This window comes from Zeus faber (assembly GCF_960531495.2).
Source record: "Zeus faber genome assembly, chromosome: 2".
NCBI classification, from domain to species: domain Eukaryota; kingdom Metazoa; phylum Chordata; class Actinopteri; order Zeiformes; family Zeidae; genus Zeus; species Zeus faber.
Window position 1 is genome coordinate 3,943,163 of NC_137189.1, and position 22,841 is coordinate 3,966,003.

Consider the following 22,841-nt stretch of genomic DNA (forward strand, 5'->3'; position numbering starts at 1 on the left):
TGTTTTTGAAATTTTATTTTGATTCAAAAAACACTCATATTATGCATTCTAGCAATTCTAACATGCATCTTAACCATCCTGTTCTAGGATGCTCTGTTTCAGTGGGTTGCGCTTCCCTCCTGAGGCCCCTAGTTCTGTGAGCCAATGGGGTTTGAGCATGACTTCCGGGTTCCGTTGTATTAAATCTGTATACTTTCACTGATTTCACCTTATCAGTCCACAAAAATCTGTCTGAACAGATGAGAAATTACCAATCCAGTCATAAGATCTACAAGGCCTCATTAAACGTTTGTTCTGACTTTCTTGAAGCTTTTGGGGGAGACTCCGCACACCGGGATTTTTTGTTTCATTCAATTAGTAAACGTCTGACAATAAAATAAAATAAATACATCTACAATTAAAACACTAATGAGCCACAATTAAAATACTTTTTATTTTTATTTTAGAAAGAAAAAGCATAATTATTTAAACATAATTATATAATTCCTCTTTGTTTTAAAAGATTTGTGCTGGTCGGTGAAACAAACAGCAGTTCCTAGCGGCGCTTGTTACAGTATTCTCCAGCTGTGGGTGATGTTTCTCAGATCGGACGCGGTTCTACTGAAGGACCAAGTGACATGCACAAGCACTGAAAAGGTGAGTTTTTTTAATGAAAAACTCAGTGCTTTTCAGTGCTTGTGCACATACATTTGGGCCTCTGATGAGCCTAATAACAGACAAACTGAAATAAGACAACCCAGTCAGTATTTTTGTGAGCTGCCTTTTTCAGAAAACGTGATTCAACAAGGCATCCAGATTTGTGTCTCCTTCATACATCACTTGAGACTCAATAGAATTTGAACCACCCCCCACCTGAGTAACTCCACCCACAGCTGGAGAATTACAAGCGCCGCAGGACCCCCTAAGCATGGGAACTGCTCTGCTCTTGGCTGCACAGACCAGCACAGATCTTTTAGAATAGATAAATAGATAGAAAGAGAATTAGTACCAACTGTCCATCAACTGTAAAGAAACTGCAGTTGATGGAAATTTAAGTATTTAAAAAATAATTTTGCTGTGTTTCTTTCCAAAAATGCATGTAATCCACTGCGTGTTTCTGCAAACAAAAAGGATAATAGCATATTTTTGTTATTTTATTTTCAGATGTTTCCCAATTGAATGAAACAAGAAAAGCCCCATGCGGTGCCCTTGTCTCATGAAAGTCGGAACAAACTTTTAAATTAGGCCTTGCAGATCTAATATGAGTGAAGGTTCAGCAACCAGATTGGTTATTTCTTAACTCAAATTTGTTCAGAAACAAATTTTAGGGGACTGATGAGGTGAAATCAGTAAAAGTTTACAGACTAAAAAAATCAGAACCCTCCTGCTCGAACCCCATTGGCTCACAGAACTAGGGACCTCAGGGGGGATGCGACACACACTGGAGCGGCACGTCAAGAACTGGATGCTTTTGAGGCATGTTAGAATGGTTAGAATGCATAATCTGAGTAGTATTTTCCGTAAAAAAAAACATGTTTTGGAGACCTCAGACCTATATTTACTTGTTGAAAATGAGCATCATAGGTCCTCCTTAATGCCAACAGTCTGGTACTGACACTACACAGGTGCTGTGTAGTGTCAGTTTATGAGGCTGTTAAACTGTGCTGCAGAAACCCGAATTCACATAAGTGTCGTTGGAATAGGACGCCAGGATCAGCACGGCCTCTGCACACTGGTCGCTCTGCACGGTTTTAAAATGCAACAAACGGCTGATTTACTCCCTAAAACACATCAAGTATGGACAAAAGTAAGATTCTAACCTCACTGCATTTATTCACATCTGTTTCAATTCAACTACACACAATCCAGATTCACTTTCTTTTGATGTTGACATTTTAATGCCCAGGAGTTAAAGGAGCATTCCATATCAAATTGAGTTAAAGGCGGCACACACGTGTTATGATGCCCCTGATCTTTGGCAAAGTGACTTCATTTTGCTGCATCTTGTATTTGTTGATTCCACGTTGAAGCTCTGGCACTTCCGCCTTTTCAAATGGAATTCACAAATAAAAAATTAATTAACTTTGACATAAATGTGTTATTGTAATTGTCAGTGGGACCAGGACCAAATATCCCAAGGTAGGTTTCTCACCGTGGCATTCAAATTTTGCAGACAATATTAAAGATCGAAAAATGTGAGCTATCCTCAGGGAAATAATCATGGGTAGTTTAAAGTATTTGTGCTGCCTAGTAAACTGGCTAAAATTCAATTTGACACCAGTATGGTCCATTCGTGGTTACACACAGCTGGGAGAAGAACATGAATATTTACGTTGATTAAGCTACAGAACAAGGCTTTTCAGAGGGGTTTCAGACTTCGGGGCAGCACGTGCGGAGGAACATAGACCACCACAAATCACCATATTGCATCCAGACAACCGTGGTGAATCAGATAGAAATGTCGTGTTCACTCGAAGAGCTTTCCTCTTTTTTGTGTGTGACCTCACAGATCTCCATCACGCATGTTGTGATGTTGTTTTGTATTTCACCTGGAGCTTTGTGACGTCGGTTTTTCCTCCCAGGGGAGTCACGTTTTGAAGGAACCTCAGGAATGTCAGTGGAAAGCCTCGTTTGAAGATACAAAATTTAAAAGAAGACAGCATTTCTTGCGTAGCCTACATTGCGATCATTTGACCATTTGTCCGACAGCCCGTTATCCCGAAAACCAATGCCCATCGCTCTGAAATCCACATTCTCAACCATCTGTTGCACCTGGAAAGATATGATGATGTCATTCTGCATAATAATTAGCCATGTGCTTCTGTTTGTTTGAGAAACAATGGTAAATTCAGTGTGAACAATGGATGGATGAAGAAAGATCAATTTGCCTCGGAGTAGATTTATTTCATTGTAAGTATTATTTGAAATTTTTGTTTAAATTATAATAAATAAGTTAATTTAATTTGTGAACTTCTTACCCATAATAATGATTTGAGGAAAAAGGGTGTGATTTATTTTATTTTATTTGTTTAGGAAATTTTATTTTTATTCATTGACTTTTTCTGGGTTCGGTTTTCAAGCAATGAGCCTTCGGAGCAATGAGCGTTAATAGCGGGATAATGGGCTTTCCGTCCACAATTCCAAGCGTTTGTTTTCAAAGTCTTTCGGACTATTGGAGTTTCACACAGTTTCACCTGCCTTCAAACAACTTAAAGTAAGTAAGAAAAATACGAAATACAAACACAAATAGGGCTAAAAGAAATCAACAGAGCAAAACATACCTTGTTTAAAACACAGAAAAATGCCACAAATCCATTAATTTACATTTTTGAGTCGTGACTCCCCACGATACAACTTGAAATTAGACATTCAAACAGGAATTAAGAAAAAGTCTAAATGAATTCAGTATGGGTGTATTCACATCTTACTCCTTTGGAGCATTTGTTCCGAAACCTGGAGTGCCCCCACAGATCTGTTCATTTGGGAATATGTGAAGACATCAATCGCACTCTGTTCCGCACCAAATCAACCGGACTGAGACGCCAAGAGAGGGTGGTCTCCGAAGGCGTGTGATAGCTCCACGAAGCAGTTCGCGGAAGGGTTCGAGGGCGAAGGGCCTGACCTCGCCACTTCCCGGGGCCGCAGACTTAGTTACTTGCTGCGCCTCATCCCAGGTCCACCTCGTGGACAAGGGTGGGCCCAACCTCACCCTCCTCCGGCATGACCCTCGACCGGGGAAAACTGACCACAGTGTCCCGAAACCGTGTCGCTCTGGGCGGGGACTGCATCACGTACACTCGCTGCAAAGGGTCAGCGGTGATGTTGGCTACCCACCCGATCCATCTTCAAGCACGGACCAAGGAGTGTAATGCTACATTTTCGGTGAACCCACTGGAGGGGGGTGGGTTTCCAGAAATCGTAACTTCCCGGAAAATTCTGACCAATCACAAAACAGTTTGCAAATGTGTGGTGATTGTTTACAAGTCTTGGTCCGACGTAACGCGTTGCTGTGTGAACACAAATCGACAAACACATCGTACCGAGGTCCAAGTGCAACATATTAATTAACATCCATATTAACATATTATTCTCTGAATCGGAACAAAGCAATCGAACTACAGGTCCGAAGACGCCCTAAAATGTCCTTGCATGGGGCTTTATAGAGTGAGGTTCCTCAACACTGAGTGAATTGCTTCTTTCAGTTCATGATTCCTGAAGTGTCCGTCCTGAATCCTCCTCCTAGTGAATCCATTAAAAGCTGCATTGACTCTTCTACTACTTCTCTCATGCTCCAATGAAACACTCGGATACATGTTTAATGATTCTTTCCTTTTTTTTTGGTGGGGGGAGGCGGGGGGGTTGGAATGTGGCGTAGGAAGTACATCAGAGGGACGGCAGGAGTCGGACGGCCGTTCGGGCAATGAAGTCGGTTGCCGGTTTGATCCCTACTCCACCTCCGGGTGAGAAGGGTCGACACCCTGCCCTGCCCCACCTCCTCTGTCTGCGCAGGTATGAGTGAGTGAAGCGGAGGATTCTTAAAACTTTCGAGAAGTTTTAGTGGCTGACACAACAGCCCGTTTACCACTCCCCCCCATCGGGTGGAGCGTAGCAGCCATCCACCACAGATCCACGTCCACTCCCTTAAGTCCGGGTGGGCAGCCAGTGTCGGAGTTCATCAAACACCCGCCGCACGTTCATGACGTAGAAGTTGACGTTGTGTGAGAAGTCCGTGCATATGCTGGAGTAGGTGCCCACCAGGGTGCAGTAGAGGGCTGTGCCACCGACGCTGATCACCACGGTAACCAGACACAACAGCAGTAGGATCAGGCAGGAGTCTCCCCCCACCTCATCTGCACACGGGAAGCCAAACACAATTAATGTGGCCATTCATCCGGTGGAGCTTAATAAGGCCTCTACACATAGAATCAGTAATGGTATAAAGATATTTTGAAAATTTTAAAATAGTCTTAGTAAAAGCAGTACTGCTAATCCATTTGCTTTGCCCAGTAAAGCATTAAATCAATTTAATGTGTTGAGCCATAAACACAAAAAATGATAAATAGTTTAGACACTGACAATGACGCCCTTATACCATCCTGTCTATTGCTTGCTAGGGTAGACCGGTGGTTCTCAACATGGGATCCGGGGACTCCCTAGGGGTCCTTCAAGAGGTTCCAGGGGGTTCCCCAGCAAGATGACTAATGGTTAAAAGTCACCAGCACCATTAGACAATAATGACCGGTTTTGTCTCCAAATAAGATACCTGTAATGGACAAAATCCTATCTAACAATAAAAAATATTCTTAGATTTTGGTTCCAGGGACAAAATCTTATCAAACGGGGTCTGTGTCCTAATGCGTATCAACCTGAAGGTCCTTGCACCTTAGTTTAGGGTTAGGGTTAGGGTAAGGGCTAGGTGTGGCGCGCACCTTGCTCCAGCCCATCCTCCGGCTCACTGAAGTGAACCTTGCGCTTGGGATTCTGTTTCTGTTCCAACGGGCCGGGGGGAGGAAGTCCATCCAGTGACGCCCTCCTCCTCTTCAGTATGGACACCAGACCGTCTGGAGAGGAACTCTGCAGGAGAAGCCAGGAAACGTTTTTGGGGTTGAACACTCAAGTCCAGGATAGTTTGTCCGTTATTGAAAATAAAGTCCCTGTGCACATATGCAATGAACAAACAAATGTACGAGCTCCATATTCATGATTTTAACAGACAAGTATTTAAAATCCATATCCCTATTTCATCAAATGAAACTCAAATGTAATGATTGAGGAGTGTGTCCAAACAACAGACGACAGCCTGCATAAGTCAGCGATAATAGTGATAGTGCAGTGATAGTTGCAGCATAAGGAGTACAACCCCTTTACCCAATCTTAATTTGCAAAACAACCACAAAGTAGAAACAATAAGACACAAAGCACTGTCATATGCTGCCAAATGAAACAGGGTCATTTCTCCAGCTGTCCACTCTATCTGCGCAGAAATATGGGTAATTTACTCTGTGGCTCAGAAGTTGGACCTCGTAGCGGCCGACTGCATACGTTTTATTAGGTATTATCAGCCTGAAAATGGTTAGTTTACAAGGAATAATAAATCCTTTTGACAACTCGCCAGGTGTTAAATTAAGGGTCAATTATATTTGTGAATCAAAGCGAGAGAAATCAAATTCAAAAATGTGACATTGAGATGAGGGTTCATTCATTTTTTTCATTCATCAGGTTTGTGGTGGGAAATTTGGGCCACCTCCCATCCAAGAGTATCTCATTTAGCACTCTATAGGGGTGAGACAATTTAGTGTGTACATGTAATAATTTGTGCTATTTTACAGCTTCAACAAAATGTGTGTGCCCTTCTTGGTTCCATATTATTGAAAAAAAAAAGGAAAATATTTAGAAGAATGAAAGTGAAGTGAGTATTTTGTAACTGTGATTTTTCAGTTTACTTTAATATATATAATTCGTTTTTTGTTTTCTCCGTGAAGCATTTTGTACATTTGTTGTGAAAAGCATAAAAATAGTATTTATTATTATTATTATTATTATTATTATTATTATTATTTTACTACTAAATAATAATAATGATAATAATAAAAAAATATAGCTGGAAGTAGCAATACACAGGGTCCAGGTTAGTCGTGTTAGACATGAATCACAGTTTTCCCAGTTCCCGTAAAAAAACACCATCACTTTGTATCTACACCTCCAAAGGTTCTTAGAACTTCCTGCAGTGCAAAAATGCCTTCTGTGACCGATTATAGTTTTTCGGTGTTTTGTGAAGAGCAGCACGAGTTACAGTTTTCCGAGTTTCCTTTTAACGCAGCATCGGCTTGGGTATTATCTATCTATGCGTAGTGAACGCTACAATATGCACAAGGCGCAGGTCGCTGTAACTGAATGAGTTCAGAGAGACGAAGCTGGATTTATATAACTTCGGACGATGATGTCACAAAGCGCCTTCTTAAACTTCCGGTAAATTTGCAACAGTTCTTCACAAATGTCTGCTCCAAATGTAGATCAATATTGATCAAACTGGAACAAGACGTGTGAAACGTCCCGTTTCCAATGAGACCTCAACCATGTCAGTGAGTAATGCGGTTTCCGTGTTTCAGATACTTAAGATACTTTTAAAAATGCGAAGAAGATTAATAATAAAAATCTGAGCAAATAATCAAGAAAAAAATGAAAAATCTGAGCAAAAAATAACTTATAATCAAAATATAATCATAAAAATCCAAGCAAAAACAATATTGTATGCAACAGCATTCTATATGCTGGTTTGCTTAGTGTCATAGCTTTTCTTGTCATTGAATTACTGGATTATTTCTTGCGCTCAGAAAATAAAAATCTTTTGAAAATCCACTTCTACCCCGTCACAAAAGAAAGACTTGCGTATTGCGTAATGTAACAGCTGCACTGTGCATACTGAATAACAGAGGTTTTAAAGACAGAGCGGGCCCTCTGAGCTCAGTTTCACACGGAGGAGAAAGTCTCGGCTCAACATTCGAGTTGATTTCCCTAGTGACCGACCGCACCCAAGAGCATGGGCGGGGTTGAATAAAGCAACACAGGGGATGATAATGATCTCACCCAGGGACCAGCGGTCTGCTGTGGAAGTGGCCAAACAGCCAGAGAGGTCCATTTTAGTTTAACTCTCTAGAAACAGTGGGAGAGACAGTAGGAAGAAGTACAGAATATTGGAAATCACGTGTGAAAGGGTTTGGATTTATGGGGTTTATCATAATTTACTATCACACCTGTGCTGGCTTCAGTTCAAGGTTCATCCTTGGTCGTATATTATTTTGGGTGTTTTTTTCCCCAGAAAAGGGGTTGCTTCACCTCTGGGCTGGAGTCTATTATATTTTATTGCTGATAACGATTCAGAGGTTTCAGAGTAACAACAGATCCACTATGTTTACCACAAACAGACTTAGACCCTGAGTGCAGAGTCAACAGAACACACAATAACATCTGATGCATAATCTGTTTTTCTTCTTTATAAGCACATGGCATGCTATGTGTCTTATATATATGGTGATTTAGGTTTCTGTATTTGAGATATTCTTTGACACAAAACCCCATTTCAGCAGATAGGTAGAATAGAAGGAAGGAAGGAAGGAAATTAATGATAAGAAAGGATAAACAGGGCGAAAGGTTAGAAACTACCGCAGTGAGCACAAAGATATACACAGACAGACGGACAGACATACGGACAGACAGACGGACAGACGGGTGGACAGACAGTCTTCTTACCCCCTCCGTGTGGGACAGTTTCACCAGGTCCTTGGCCGAGGCCTGTGGCACGCCTGTTGGCCACTCCACCTTCACCTCCTCCTCCTCTGGAGTTCCCCCTGGACTCTCCTCGCACAACTCCTCCTCCACGTCCGCTTCCTGTCCTTCCTCATACACCTCATCCTCCTCCTCCTCCTCTTCCCCCCCTTCTTCTTTCCTACCCTCCCCGTCTCCCTCCTCCTCCTCCTCCTTCTTCTGGCCCGTGTGTGGCGAAGCCGCTTGGGGTTCCAAAGTTGAGGTCGAGCCTCCTCCTCCTTCGTCCGGCTCAGCTGCTACAGGCACGTTGACTGAAACATGGGGCAGACAAAGGGTTTGACCAATCAGCGAAGAACAGCGCCACCAACTCTGGCCCCAACGGTTCCGGTTCCCCTTGTAAAGTACCGCCTCACTCACCGGGACCTTTTTTTTTTTTGGAACTTGGGACCGTCCAGGTGGAACCAATTATTTTGGAATCAGGTTTCTGGTTCCTGAACTGGTGGAACCTACGGTGGAAAGGGGCTTCAGAGTGCCAGGGCCGGAGGTTCCATTCCCTGTGAAACTCAATGAGCCTCACTCACAAAATGTACACAGGATCAGATCTGGTTCCGCAAACATATCGGTATTCACATTTTTTTTCACCTTTTTTTCCCCAAATTTTGTTCTTGGTACCCCAACTGGGGTACCCCAACTGGCTTTTTTCTTTTTGAGAATGATTAACTTTGGCTCTTTGGTCTATTTTGCCTTGGGTTTTACTGTATATACGCAAAACTTAGTCTACATGTTTTTTTATTTGGGGGGGTAGGATACTTCTGCCAACATCAACATGTAAGAGCATGAGCTTCCAGTTTGGGGACAATCGCCGTTCATCATCTGGTAAAGCCTTCACCAAAGCCTTTTTTCAGCTCCTTTCTCAAGAATAGAGGTGAGAAGAATTTAAGGAAAGCTTTGTAAAGGAGGACTGCGGATAAGGAGCCTCAAGCCTTAACCCTCAAGTTGGTGATTATGAATATGATTACATTTGTTGTTCTAATGTTACTTTATTTTTTTATATATAGTTATAAAGGCACACTGTATATTCTTTTTCACCTTTTTTACAGAGAGACTCTGGCTTCCTGTTGTCATCACTCTGCTCCTCTTTGCTCTGAGTCTCTGGCTGCATCACGTCTCCCACGGCCTGTTGACACAGGCAGATGGAACACAAAACTCGGTAAAACATGCAACCCTGTACAGAGAAAGGGGGAGTTTTTATCTGAGTGTATAGAGAGGTTGAAATGCATCTCAAGCTTCTGAAATTCATTCTGAAATGAGTCACCTTCTTCGCTCCAAGCGACGGCCTGTCGTGAAAGAGAAAACACAAGATGGGTGGGGAGTCAATACAAGCGACAGGATAAAACGAGCTGAATGAACAGAAAAGAAAACAGGGAGAGGGAAATACAATATAATTGGTAATTGGTGAAAATCACACATGCGGTGGTGGTCCAGATTCCAAACCCACGTTTCCTTGAACGCTGATCGTCCCGCGGGGTCACCCTGTGGGTCCTCAACGGTTCGTCTCCGACCAGGAAATGAGATAATGTCGAAAAATGCTCAAAATGACAAGGATGTGCCTCGTTTCTGCCAGGCCAGACACTGGCGATATCAGGAAATGAGAAATGCATGAGAGGCTGCACCGTGGTTTACCGAGGCGGCGTCTGCTCTCTGTCTGCCCTTGAAGCACGGGACGCTGCTCTACGAAGCACGGGGGTTCGATGTCACACGCACAAACATGAAAAACGTCACAGGAACTTCACCAAATGTGGGCGTGAATGACCTTATTCACGCTGAAGAGATGTTGAAATCAGCTGCTGTGTGCATTTATAACAGGACGAGACAAGTGCGGCCTTTGTGAACTGTTTCACTATCACTGCCACAATCTGTAGTAACACTTTTTATGCTTTGAGGAATCTGAAGACCATTTACTTACACTCCTCTAATGAGACGGCCGCCAGCATTGTGTTTTTGTTTAATTGCACTGGTATAGGCTGATTTACAATACTTCACAATACTGACAGCGTGGAGATCTTTCGTTTTTGATGGTTCTTTCTTTGTGGAACCACAGAGACATGTCCACTCAAAGTATGTTTTAGAAACATTATTTTTCGGTGTGTAGTCCATTAGGGAGGACGGAATTGACCCATTATAGACAAAAATATCCCGTCATCCCGTTGTTTTACACCCCAGATTCTTCTTCTCTGAGCTTACATGTGGTGAGTCCTGCAAAGTTGGGTGAGGGGCTCTATGTTTTTGGCACCGATATGGTTGGTCTCAGTGGGCGAGCCACTCTCGGTGTCCCTCCTCTCCCTCCACTGGCATTCTGGGAAAACAAAGGTCGGCACATAAGCAAACATGCATGGGGACACACAATCTAGGCATCCATCCATCCATCCATCCATCCATCCATGTAGGGGACAAGTTACAGGTTGCGTGCAGTACCCCAGTTCTCCTGCAGGGCGGCGAGGTTGGCCAGCAGCCGCTCGTGGTAGCTCTTCTCCAGCTGCAGAAACTGGATCGCCCCCTGGTCTGGTGGCGGTGGGGGTTAAAGACCGCAACGCACACTGACACACAAACCACTGAACACATTAAAACAGAACAATAACACGAAAATGTTTAATCCCAAATTGTTCCAAATCTCACATGAGAGAAATGAGGGTCGATGCATTCATACATATTAATGCATTCATGCATTAATATGCATTCATACATATTAATCACTATCAATTAACACTACGCAATCTGAAGGATGGATATGAAACGGTTGAGGGGGAATCTGTTCACTGACCTGAAACAGGCACTGAACCACTGCCCTCTAGTCTCTACCATTTTCACCACAGTGTTGGATGACATAAATGTACCATGTATTAAAAAAGCAAGCGCCGCATGGTCCATTGGTCCTGGTGGCGCTGCCAACAGAAACACACACAGCTGAAATTATACACAGAGCTGCTGAATGAGTGAAGGAGTGAACATGAATGCATTCATTGTGACACGGAAGACTATGGGAGGATAAACAGAAGATGGCTCTAAACTCCCCAGAAAGCTTTTCCAAAAACACTGCCTTCGGGGGCCCAGGAATCCCACTTTTATTACATTTTATTCTATCATGTACCTTGTTATTGAGTCAACAAAGTGAGATTTTTTTAGGATGAGCACTGAAAAGACACAAAGGAGCACTGGCTGTGTAGAGACATCTCTGACACAATATTTTAGATTGTTCTCTTTTATAAAGTCATTCAAAGTTAATAACTTAGTAATAAGTCATAATTCAGCCGTTCATGTATCACCCACAACATTATCTGTGATTATAAGCATGGCGTGTGAGGATCAGAGGCTGTGTCCTGGTGAAAAATGTGGAAAAAGTAAAACGACTGTCTGACCAAAGAACAAACTGCTGCTGTGAAGCGGCGGCCGGGGAGGATATTTGATCTGAGTGGCGAGCACTTTCTAAGTGGAAGCAGAGATAATGACTCTAAATTATTCATCCATGCAGAACAGCCATTGTTATTTGAAGTCCCAGCAATCTGAAATTGCAATAAAAATCCCAAGAGTAAACAAGAGTCAGGACGCCAATACCTCAAACATCTCCGGGGGGGCGGGGGATACTAATTAGAAACATCCGTACAGACTCTCCGGAATGTCCCTCACAATATTCAACGGTGTTTTGGACCATCTGCTTATTAGATCATATAAATATTTAATTCTAATTTGTTATATTGGGAAATTACGTCCTTATGTAAACGGTTTGTTGTGGAAATTACCCCCCGACCCCTGACACCCGACCCCAACCTCTCCGCCACAATAATAATAATGTCTAGTTCAAAGTTTTCTTCCATCGTGTTGGAAATGTTTAGACATGTGCTTTTATTTTGAAAAGCAAGTCTTCTTTACTTACCCTGTTAAATTCCTCCCACCTTCTACTTCTCTCTTTTACATCTCCTGTTTCTTCATCTCCACACACACACACACACACACACACACACACACACACACACACACACACACACACACACACACAGTCTCCTCTGCCGCAAGACAGTTGTCACGGTAACAGCCTAAATAGGCGCAGTCAGGTAACGCCCTTTCAGTCGACGCCAGAGGAAACTACTGCACAGGCCTCGGCGTTCGCAGCCAAACGAGGGAACTCCCAGCGACCGACACACTTAAGACGGACGGACGCGGAGGGAAGGCTGAAATGATTTTAGACGACAAGATTTACAGACTCACAGTCGGACAGATCAATTAAGGGAAAAAAAACACAAACAATGTTCACCCTTTAGAGACTCCCTGTAGGAAATGTAAGTTATTTAGACAAAAACAAAACAATGTTTTGAGCTAAATCAGGTCGAAGATGAACCGCAACGAATGGTTTAACTTCATTGTTGTCATCTACAAAACGTTTGCACCATTAGATCATGAACAATAATGACTGTTTTCATCCTTGTTTCACTGCTTTCTCCCTAACCAGAGGTGTGGAAGTTTGGACTAAATCATGATGATTTAACTTAACTAATGAAATTATTATTATCATATTTATTTAAAAATGAATTAACTTTTATAAGTACCACACCTCACCAGAACAAATTCCTAGTATATGTAATAAATGCACCTGAATAAACTGTTTCTGAGTCTGATATGTAACGATTAAAAATCTCCTCGAGGTCCCAGCGGCCAAAAAACCCCCCCAAAAAAACCCGTATCAGATGGCATCGTCCCTGTATTTCGCTCTCATATAACTCACGGAGGGAAACACCCGTCGTCACTCCCGTCGTTTATTTTGCTGACGAGGCACTTCTAGCATCGGCACAGTTTGGGGAACCGCTGGGAGTGTGAGTGTATGTGTGACCACCACACAACGCAGGGATGAAGTCGGCGGGCTCTCTTGAAAGGATACAGTCTTTTGAGAGGGAGTAGCTCTCTGCAATCTACGAGAGAGAGAGAGAGAGAGAGGATGAAACAAAGGAGACTTGCTGACTAACAGAGGATCACACTGTACTTACTGGTTTGAAGTTTCCCGGAACTACAAACATACTTTGTGTATGTCACAGAGATAACGAGATGAGAATCGAGTTGAGGCCGAGTCTGTGGTCCCTTAATGTGTGTGTGTGTGTGTGTGTGTGTGTGTGTGTGTGTGTGTGTGTGTGTGTGTGTGTGTGTGTCTAGTCACATGACCAACATCGTCAGCCCCATTCAGGCCGCTCCATCAGGTACAGTAGAGATGTGAAATTCACCAAATCCTTTCAGAGACCTGAAGTCACATGGCAGCCATTTTGGAGGGGTTTGTGGACCCTGTGATGACCGACAACGAGTCACATGGCACTCCTTGTGTTTGGGATTATTCCAGTTTTTTTATTTTAATTCCCAGACACAGCCCTCCGTGTCGTTTCCCTTGAAACGAGTGTGACCAGTCTTTAAAATTAATTATTGACGGCTTTTCTTGTGCTAAAGTGAGTCCATGTATTACAGTATGTGCTATGTCAGTTTATTAGCAGGAAACCTAATACTATTACAACTACCACCACTAATAATAATAATAATAATAATAATAATAACACATTTAGCTACAGGCTCCAGTGCATGGGGTCCAGTTTAGTCATAGCAATTTGTTCTCCTGATAAAGGTATACAGTATAATCAAATTAATTGTCAGTAATGGAACACACCCTTGTGTTATAATGGCAACACATCTGGTAGCGATGCGGTGACGACTCTCTGCAACGCATTACAATTTTCCGACTTGCGCGAAACACACATTACTATTAACACGAGTTACAATTTTCTCAACCCAGCCCATCCTCTTAACCCAGCACAAATCCCGCACAAAGCAACTGCTACATACAGATGGGGGTGTATACCGCGCAACTCGCCCCATGTTAAAGTACCCATGTCAAAGACAAAACCTGCACATAACAAATTGGATGATGATGTCACAAAGCGCCGCGCTTCGGTCCGGTCGATTTACAGCGGTTTTTCACAAACTTCTGTTCTAAATGTGGATCGATGCGGATCAAACTTGAACCACAAGATGTCTGAAACGCCTCGGTTCCAACGCGACCTCGACCATGTCTGCGGGTTCGGCGGTTGCCCTACACCAAACACTTTTAGGCCGACAAGTGCCAAGCAGAAAACTAATAACAAAAATCGGAATAAAAACCAGACCTGCGGCTGTACCCCGAATAATAAGGCCATTTTTTAATTAGAAATGTTTCACAAGGCCATTTTTAATTAGAAATAGTCCATGAGAGGTTTTCATATCAAATACCTGGCTCTTTACAACACAACTTAGTATGCATCAAATAATGGTATAGTCACTCTTTAGTCGCTTGTTTTCCATTCAATTGTGCACTTTATGAAGTGTTTGACCCAGAATTCGTCCATGTCTCTTTTTTCAACATGCTAGTTAGTTATAATAAGTAATAGTCCTTTTTTGTAACCATTGTTGGGTTAAACACCATGCAGACGTGCTGTACCTCGCTGTGTGTGGTTGCGTGCTAATGCCGCGGCGTTCTGGGCGAGGGTTCCGTAATCCTTGTGTGAAGAATGTTCGGCACTCGCTTCAAGATTGAACTCGCACACGACTAACGAACAGTAATTCATCCCACTTGTCCTGAAGTCAGAGACAGACTCTCCATTCCTTCCCCACTGCCCCCTTCCGCTTCCATTACACGATTCAACGCAACAACATTAACCCTTACAGCGCAGATCGGCGCGTCGAGGTGTGCTTTGGATTATGTTTACAAACGTTGAATAAAGGAAGCAAAAGTGTTTCCACAGTGTAATCTTGGCGACAGCGGATTGCCATTAGGAAGCAGCGCAACTTCCTGTTTCTAGTCTCTTACGTTATGGGGGATCAAGCCAAAAGAGCTCTTTCGTGGGAGTGCAAATGAGATTAAGAATTACAGAAAGTGGAGAACCTTTCCTTTGAACAGCATGTGTCTATCAAACGTTAAGCACACAATGTCCCTAGTTTGTTGAATAAAACCAACTGGATGTTATGAACCTCTTGTGTATTGGCATCAGATAACTGTATCCTCTGTACAACTTTTATCTGACGTTTCCGGACTGATTTTTATCTCGAAAGAAATGATGACACACTCTGCAATTTGCCGCAGAGAAAACAAAAAATTCAGCGGCACTAATCTGCCATGGAATTGAGGGCGAGCGATTTCTTTGAAGATATGACTAAATATGGACCTCCATGTCGAAACAGCTATGGCACGCAAGGCAATAACCACGCTCCGCTGCTTAAACCATAACTGTGTAACGTGAACGAATGCAACGCCTTCTGTTGGACTGCCTTGTAAACTAGTGTCAGGTTTCAACAAATTAAAAATAGTTTCTGTGTTTCCACAATGTTTCTTTTATACTTACCCTGCAAATAGGAAGGAAGAGAGAAAAAATAAGAAAAATACTATTAGTATGAGGTAAGATCACGCTGTGATGTGCAAGAACACTGACATTGAGTGTATTTCATGCAGTGGTGTAACGGAACGTGGATGATCCGTACGGGTCGCCCCTCCGATCAATTGCAAAATTTAACCATCATCGTGTAATACAGTTTTGCCAACACTGTTACTTTTTGAAGTAATAATTCCCTAAATATGGATGCAGAGTTGTAGTTAAAAGAAGAGACAAGACAGATGCTGCTGTGTTTTACTCTGAAGTGCAGTGATTGGTTCAGGGTCTGTGGCGCTGTGTTGCTGTTACTTCACCAGATATCGTGAAGCAAATGTGCTCAAGATCCGCTTGAAAATAAATACAATGGGTAGTGAGAGATGCAGACTTTTCTACAAAATCCACTAAAACTTGCATAATACTGAACCGGTTTTCATGAAATTTGGTTTGTAATAAACGTGAGAAATTAAACACGATACTGATCTAATCCGATTTTTTAATTCACTACCATGTTTAAAGGAAGAGGGTATCATGCTTGCCTCATATTGCATTTTAATTTAACAATTGCTTATTGAATATTTAATATATATTAAGATTTTATTTGATCATTTGAGATTGTTTTCATTTAAGACCATGGGCAACAGTTCTCTGCTTTATGTGTTTTACAGAATGAATGGAAAGCAAAGTTATATTTGTCTCTTTGTTTTTGTGATCCGAAAAGTGATCCGATCCATGACTCTGTTTTGCGATCCGTTACAACCTAAATTTCATGTTGTATCTGTGTAAAGGGCCCGTGCCGACGGGGTCAGTACTTTGTACAGCTTGAGAGATGATACATAATAAAGGCTCTGAGCACATCAGTGACTCTGGCATCACCGTGCCCCACCCACTGCAGCATAACGACAACTGCGACAAATGAGGGGGCGTGGTTAGGCTGCTTGTCAGCAGGTGACAACGCCGGCTTCTTCCTGCCATGGGCGCAGCTGCAACGGCTTCGCCCGATCACCCTCATTAGCGCTGATTGGTTGGATGCGGCCGGGAGAGCTTTTTCTTATGTGTTGTTTTGTCTTGCAGTGGGGATTGCGTGATGCAGCGCGTTGAAACCGACCGAGGAGAACCAGAGACACTGCTAATTCCTTTTATTTCATGTTCCTGTTTTGGCGAGCCCTTTTTTTATGATTATTAATAAAAACTCTCGCCATGTTGGCGCCCGGCCACCAGAAAGACTCCGTCTCCCTCCCTAAACCTGGTCCTGTGGGTTGAGACTCCCACATTACCTTATGAGCCTTAAATGTTCTTTTACTTTCTGAGAGGCCAACAAGCTAAATTTACTATCTCCAGGGAAAAACGGGAAGCTAAACCCAATAAAAGTCCACAGTCATGATAAGGAATATGTGATTTACGATGTGGTACAACAGTAACACACAGACAGTTGGTTGAGACTGTGATACTTTTTTTGTTCAGCTAGCAAACACAACATTGCATCCACAATGCATTGTGGATGCAATACACAGAGAAACAGTCCGATCAATGCTATAAAAAATACCTTACATACAGAAACAACACACTTTTTAAACAACATCTGAAATGACAGAGGGACATGACAGATGACGGGGACATTTTCCCCACAGACACATTTCCCAGAATTCTATAATATAGACGCTTAAATATTATTTGTGCAGAGGTTTGAGCTTGGTCAGACATCCGGGGCCTGTTCACTGAATAAAAGCACAAAGGACGTTTGCCTTTGATAATATTGACTGAGCCGTTTTTATCCCAGCCCCTGTCTCTCTCACACACAAACACACGTCACACACACCTGGTGCAGGGACTGTGGCAGCAGTGTGTGGTCCTCGTGCTCCAGTAGTGAATGCAGCGAGGCCAGCAACTCGGGGCTGGGGCCCGGGGGCCCCTCGTCGGGTCCACTTCCTGGAAAAAGACATTCAAGTGCAGACAAACACCATGACATCATATAATGAGAGGACGGTGCCGATGCTATAATGAGAGGATAATGAGAGGACACCGACGTCATTACACAAACACAAAATGTGATGCAATTTCTGATGAACATAATTTGTCATTTTGCAAATAACAAATAACCCATTTTTAATCGCTGTAGAATAATAAGACCACATCATACGGCAGCCATGATATGACATAAATATATATACACAGTAAGCTTAAAAAAAAAAAACATCTTGCAGAAACATTCTCGACTGCTCATTGTTTAGGAGGAGCAACCATGGGCTGCATGTCAGTGTGTGTGTGTGTGCGTGTGTGTGTGTGTGTGTGTGTGTGTGTGTGTGTGTGTGTCTCACGGCATCTCAGCAGATGGCTGACGCCTGAGCCAGCTGACAGACCACGCTGTGGGCTCAGCGGGTCCTGTCAGTGACAGCCTGTCCTCCTCCCTCCAGCCTCCAGCCGTTGGATAGGTAATAATTAGTCACCATTAGCTGGATTTTGCAATGCTCATATAACGCAGCTTCCCACAGTGCCTGCCAGTGCTTCCGCAAAACTCTTCAGTTATAATGTCACTTAAAAAACAGCTTTTCCACATCCTGGAAGGTGCATTCCCCTGATTTTCACAGGAGCTAGGCTAGTTGCTTCCCTCGGCAGCCATGCATTCCGCTAACACCGTTTGCCTTCAGCCGATTGCAATCTCTGTGCTGGACACACAGCGATTGAAAAAAGTATAGACTTTCTCGTCAGAATCTAAGCAACATAGACAAAAAGTGAATTTCCGAACAAAAAATTGAGTGTCCCTGCTATCACTATCATCTGGCTAGTTAGGCCTCATAAATCGATGTTACGGCTATTGCAGCCTATGAAAACAAATGGATAAACGTAAAATACCCCTTTTCCACCGCACCAAACAAAACACCCGCTGACATCCAGCATTTTCCATTACTGGAACAGGTGAAACCCGTGGTTCAGTCGCAGGTCAAACGACCCTGCAACAGACACGGTTTTTTTATTGGCTCCATTTTCGCCCCTTTAAAGCGTGTCGTATCGCGTTGAAGTTCTGGAGGTTGGCACGTAAAAAGACGTGTCATTCAATCATTTCATATCCCTTTGAAAATCCAAAATCAAAATCAGAAGTTAATGACTTTTTTCCCCCACACTGGGCCATGAAATGTTTTGAGATTAGATTAGATTAGATTGTGTAGGGACCGAGAGTGATGCTGAGAGTGTCCCGGTTATGCACGGTGCTTTTTTGTTTTGTTTAATATAGAAATTGAGTCAAAAAAATACCTAAAAAATAAAATCGAATCCAATTATTTCGATTTTTTTTTATGAACTAACCCCATTTGTCCTGAATTACTTTTCATAAACTTTTTACATGTTAACAAATAACTGAAATAAGTTTGTATGAACCGGACATTATCTGTTGTGAAAACTCTTACGACCCGCCTCTTTTATTTGATTGGCTAAGGAACCATAATGTGACATCGATGAGCCCTCATCGATAACACTTTCAGAGTGGATGGAGGGCGGATCTTTCAATCGGTGGCTCGGACATGCCACCAAAATTAGGCACCAAAATCTGCGATGTCATTCGGTCCGGTGCATACGATTGTATAGGAACCGGTGGCATAGTGGTACCGGGTTTCGGAACCCAACGGGATGTTTAAAACATGCATGATCATGTTTTGATGCAGAGTGTGCACGGAGAGGAGGGGCTATTCACAGACAGGTCCGTTATCGAGAGCGAGAGAGAGAGAGAGAGAGAGAGAGAGAGATCAATGTACTGCAAAATTGTTAAAAAATGTGAAAATCAAATATGTGGCGGTCAATGTTGATATTTTGATTAAAAAAAAAAAAAAAAAAAAAAAAAAACAACCCTTAAAAATACATTACAAAAAAAATAAAGGCTGATGCTTAGGCCCAGCGGCCGCCACCGATGCCTGAGGGAAACCCTGCAGGTTAAAAAGGAAAATAATTATTCAAAGAAACAAACCTGTGGTGTCATTCTGGGAGGACACTTCCTGTTTCTGAGGGCTCCCAGCGTCTGGGCTTTTCGGTGGGCTGGCGTTCTTGTTGCCCATCGCTTCTGACACCTCGGGTGTCTCTCTCCTGGTGGACGTGTCTCAAAGTGGGGGGGCTCCTCACTGGAGAAGAATAACACCTTTCGGTCGCTTGTTTTGTCCACAGAACTCTCCCCTTCGGCGTCTTGTAGAGGCCCCACTCCGCGCTCGAAAAAAACGCTGCGGCACGGGCTTTATGTCTCCCAACGGATCCCGAGGTTTTAATCCCCTCTCTCTGCTGGGTGGCCGCCGGAGGAGAGGGCTGAGGTGTCCAGCGTGTTCTCCACCGGCACAACTAAAGGATTGCGATCGATGTAGTTATCAGAGCTCAGCACGTCACGATTTTCCTCTTCTCTTGTATATTCACTGTAGCTTCACAACCTGTTGGCACACACGTTTTAACACAGTATGAAGTCAGTCCCTTGTCATTTTTGGGGGGTGTTTCAGGCATGCAACACTGTACAGTATGTATTCTGCAGAAATGGCACTGATTCTCAGTATCTGTATTGGACAATACGAACCATAAATATTGGATCAATCAAATCTAGCCTTAAATTGCATTAAAAAACACTTTTGCAACATTACTTTTGTAAAAATGTAAATGTTGCAGAAAATGTCCACTTTAAATGCTCTTTCTGGGTGTTCTAAGTGTTTAAACTTGTTTTTAGCAGCTCTTATGTATCAGTCTTCTGTAAGGTAGTATGGTGTTTGACCAGTTTAAGCGCTTTTAGACAGCCATCTTAAGCAAAGTACATCAATAAAAATAACTAATTTAAGCTCAGAGTTCATTTCGGCATCAGAAAAGAAAAGGTGCTATTGTGCCATCTTGGCACTGAGTTATGGGCGAAAGAGAGAAGGGGGTTAGAGATAGAGATAGAGACAGAGAGAGAAAGAGAGAGAGAGAGAGAGAGAGAGAGGGACCAGTGTCAGGGAAGATGAGAGATGAGAGGATGAGAAGAGAAGTCAGTGCCTGTAACATGGGTGCTACGTTGTGGAACTGAAAGGCTTTTCTTTGTGTCCGAACCCCGGCTGCCCCTTCGGCCACGTCGAAGTGCTCCGCTCTGCATAGCGCCGGGTTTGAAAACAACTTGGGAGACTAATGATGGGATGTGTTACATCACAGACCGCGCACTCCGTTGCTTCCTCTTCATGGCTTTCTTCCGCCAAAGTAAGAGGAACTCATGGAACGTGGAGGCAGGAAGCGGGATAAAAGCATCAAAAGGGGTTAAAGCAGCTTCAAATTGGATGGATAAGAGGAAAAAATTTAAAAGTGGATCAGCAACAGTATTCAGCAACACAGAGATGATGTGTTCTTTCCCTTTCATCCCAAAACATTGCAATGAGATACAACGCCACTTCCCACCGTTAGCCTCTCCAAAAGCCAATGCCAAGCCCCATTTAACTATAGTCTGGGCATTGAAGCCATTTCCACCTCACCGAGCCCCATGTTTGCAACATGAAGGCTCAGAAGGCGTGCAAGGCGCATCTTGCTGCCTGTCTCAGGGCTGCGGCTCTGGCAGTCAAGTGCAGGCCATGTATGGTACAACGTGAACTGTGGCATGGGGTACAAAGCCCGCGAGCAGTGGCTGACTCACATGATGTGCACCGCCAGAATAAGGATCTTTTGGAGCCAGGCGAGTCCACAACCTCGTGGATGCAGATTCAGCCGATTATTTTACATTGTACTTTGAATAGAAAAACAATCTGTAAATCTATCTATGTTTCATTTCGGATGCCACATATCTATAAACACACAATTCTAGTTATAATAATAATAACAATAATAATAATAATAATAATAATAATTTTCATCTGAAGATTATAAGATTGCCTAAAAATTGGAATAGGTCACTCATGGGTCAGAAGGATTACAGACTGGGGGGGGTGGGGGGGGTACTACATTGTTCTGTCCCTTTGCATTTTTTTTATGAACATCAGAGGATCCAGGTTCAGAAAGTAAAAGCCTACTCCAGGGTTATGAGTCAACCACGTGGATTTTCTAATAAACAGCTTATTTTGATAATTGACTTCCTCAAACTGGAACCTTTACCCTCTATTCGACGTGGAGCCTTCCAGTCCAGTGCGGCTTGTCGCTCAAGTTGATCTCATTTAAACCGTGCAAGGGCTCGGGAAAATAGTCTGCATACAAAAAAAATGACATACATTGTTGTCACCAAATTGCACACATGCGCTGTACATGCACATGCGCAAATATATAAATCGCAGGAGAAAGGAAAGCCATAGTTGCATGCCCGAAAGTTGCACGGCTGTGGATTGACCTGGTGCACGCTGCCATGCAAAGTGACCTAGTGGGCTGGCTGCAGCTGACGGGGGATAGAATAGAACACACTGCAGCTGCAGCTTTTACAGCTAAATAGGTGATCCTGCATGCATGCCACCTCTCTGCCATTATATGCATATGTAAATACAATAAAAAAAAATAATAATAGTCAGTTGTGCACGATATGTGTCTACATCATAACGTTGGGAGCAGGTTTCCCTTTCGTCTACAGCACATCCTCACAACTCACTCCAATACTTACTTCAAGCGATTCAAACGGCATGTGACGGCTACGTACGTGCTCCTGGAATCCGGGTGTCCGGGTGTCCGCCGGTTGACGGCCGCCCGCCCACCGAATAAGCACCGATGCGTCCGACTCACGGAAAGGCAGCACCTCCTCCATCCGTCGCCCCGCTCATCTGCGGTCCCATCCCGGTTGTTTACGACCTGATCCGGGCATTTTCTCCTCCGCTGCCTGAGAAATGTATTTCTTTATTTTTATTTTTTGGTCTGGAACCACATGTGTGGAGAATGTCGCCCCCTGCTGGCGGGTGATGGGTGTTGCAGCCAATGCGGAAGTGCCCCGAACTGCAGTTCAGCCGATGGCCGCTAGATGCCGCTCCACTCAACACTCCGTCTCAATGCAAAATCAACGGATGCGCGCGAAATACCGTCAGTGATTTTTTTTTTTTTGCGTGATTTTGAGCATTATTGTTCTTTTTAGGAGTTAAACATCAGTACATGTTGTCCTTATGGATATGTCTATTTATTTATTTTTCAACCCTTTTTTTGTTGACCCAAGGATTGTTTGGGGTGAGTGGGGTGTTCTGTGTGCTTGGCGGGAGGGCGGGAGGGAGGCAT

The 22,841-nt window shown here is 43.2% G+C and overlaps 1 protein-coding gene across 1 annotated transcript; it reads right to left on the bottom strand.

Annotated features, from left to right (window-relative positions):
* Nucleotides 1-1,787: 1,787 nt before the first annotated feature.
* On the bottom strand, nucleotides 1,788-22,392 carry cnstb (consortin, connexin sorting protein b). Its single transcript, XM_079996603.1, has 13 exons — nucleotides 22,279-22,392; nucleotides 21,750-21,838; nucleotides 19,633-20,080; nucleotides 17,494-17,603; nucleotides 13,175-13,205; nucleotides 10,720-10,806; nucleotides 10,489-10,600; nucleotides 9,560-9,581; nucleotides 9,334-9,421; nucleotides 8,449-8,555; nucleotides 8,230-8,406; nucleotides 5,409-5,553; nucleotides 1,788-4,829 (listed from the first exon to the last, which is right to left on the bottom strand). The coding sequence occupies exons 3-13, from the start codon at nucleotides 19,718-19,720 to the stop codon at nucleotides 4,621-4,623; spliced, it is 1,176 nt and encodes a 391-aa protein (XP_079852729.1). The 5' UTR covers nucleotides 19,721-20,080; nucleotides 21,750-21,838; nucleotides 22,279-22,392; the 3' UTR covers nucleotides 1,788-4,620.
* Between the last annotated feature and the right edge of the window lie 449 nt (nucleotides 22,393-22,841).

What these genes read in the sequence shown, in the direction of transcription:
- cnstb (XM_079996603.1), bottom strand. Translation starts at nt 19,720, where the DNA reads ATGGGCAACAAGAACGCCAGCCCACCGAAAAGCCCAGACGCTGGGAGC. An exon ending in CGCCCTGCAGGAGAACTGGG is followed by an intron (nt 10,601 to 10,719) that starts GTACTGCACGCA and finishes TTGTTTTCCCAG; the next exon opens with AATGCCAGTGGAGGGAGAGG. An exon ending in GGAGGATGGGCTGGAGCAAG is followed by an intron (nt 4,830 to 5,408) that starts GTGCGCGCCACA and finishes TCCCGTGTGCAG; the next exon opens with ATGAGGTGGGGGGAGACTCC.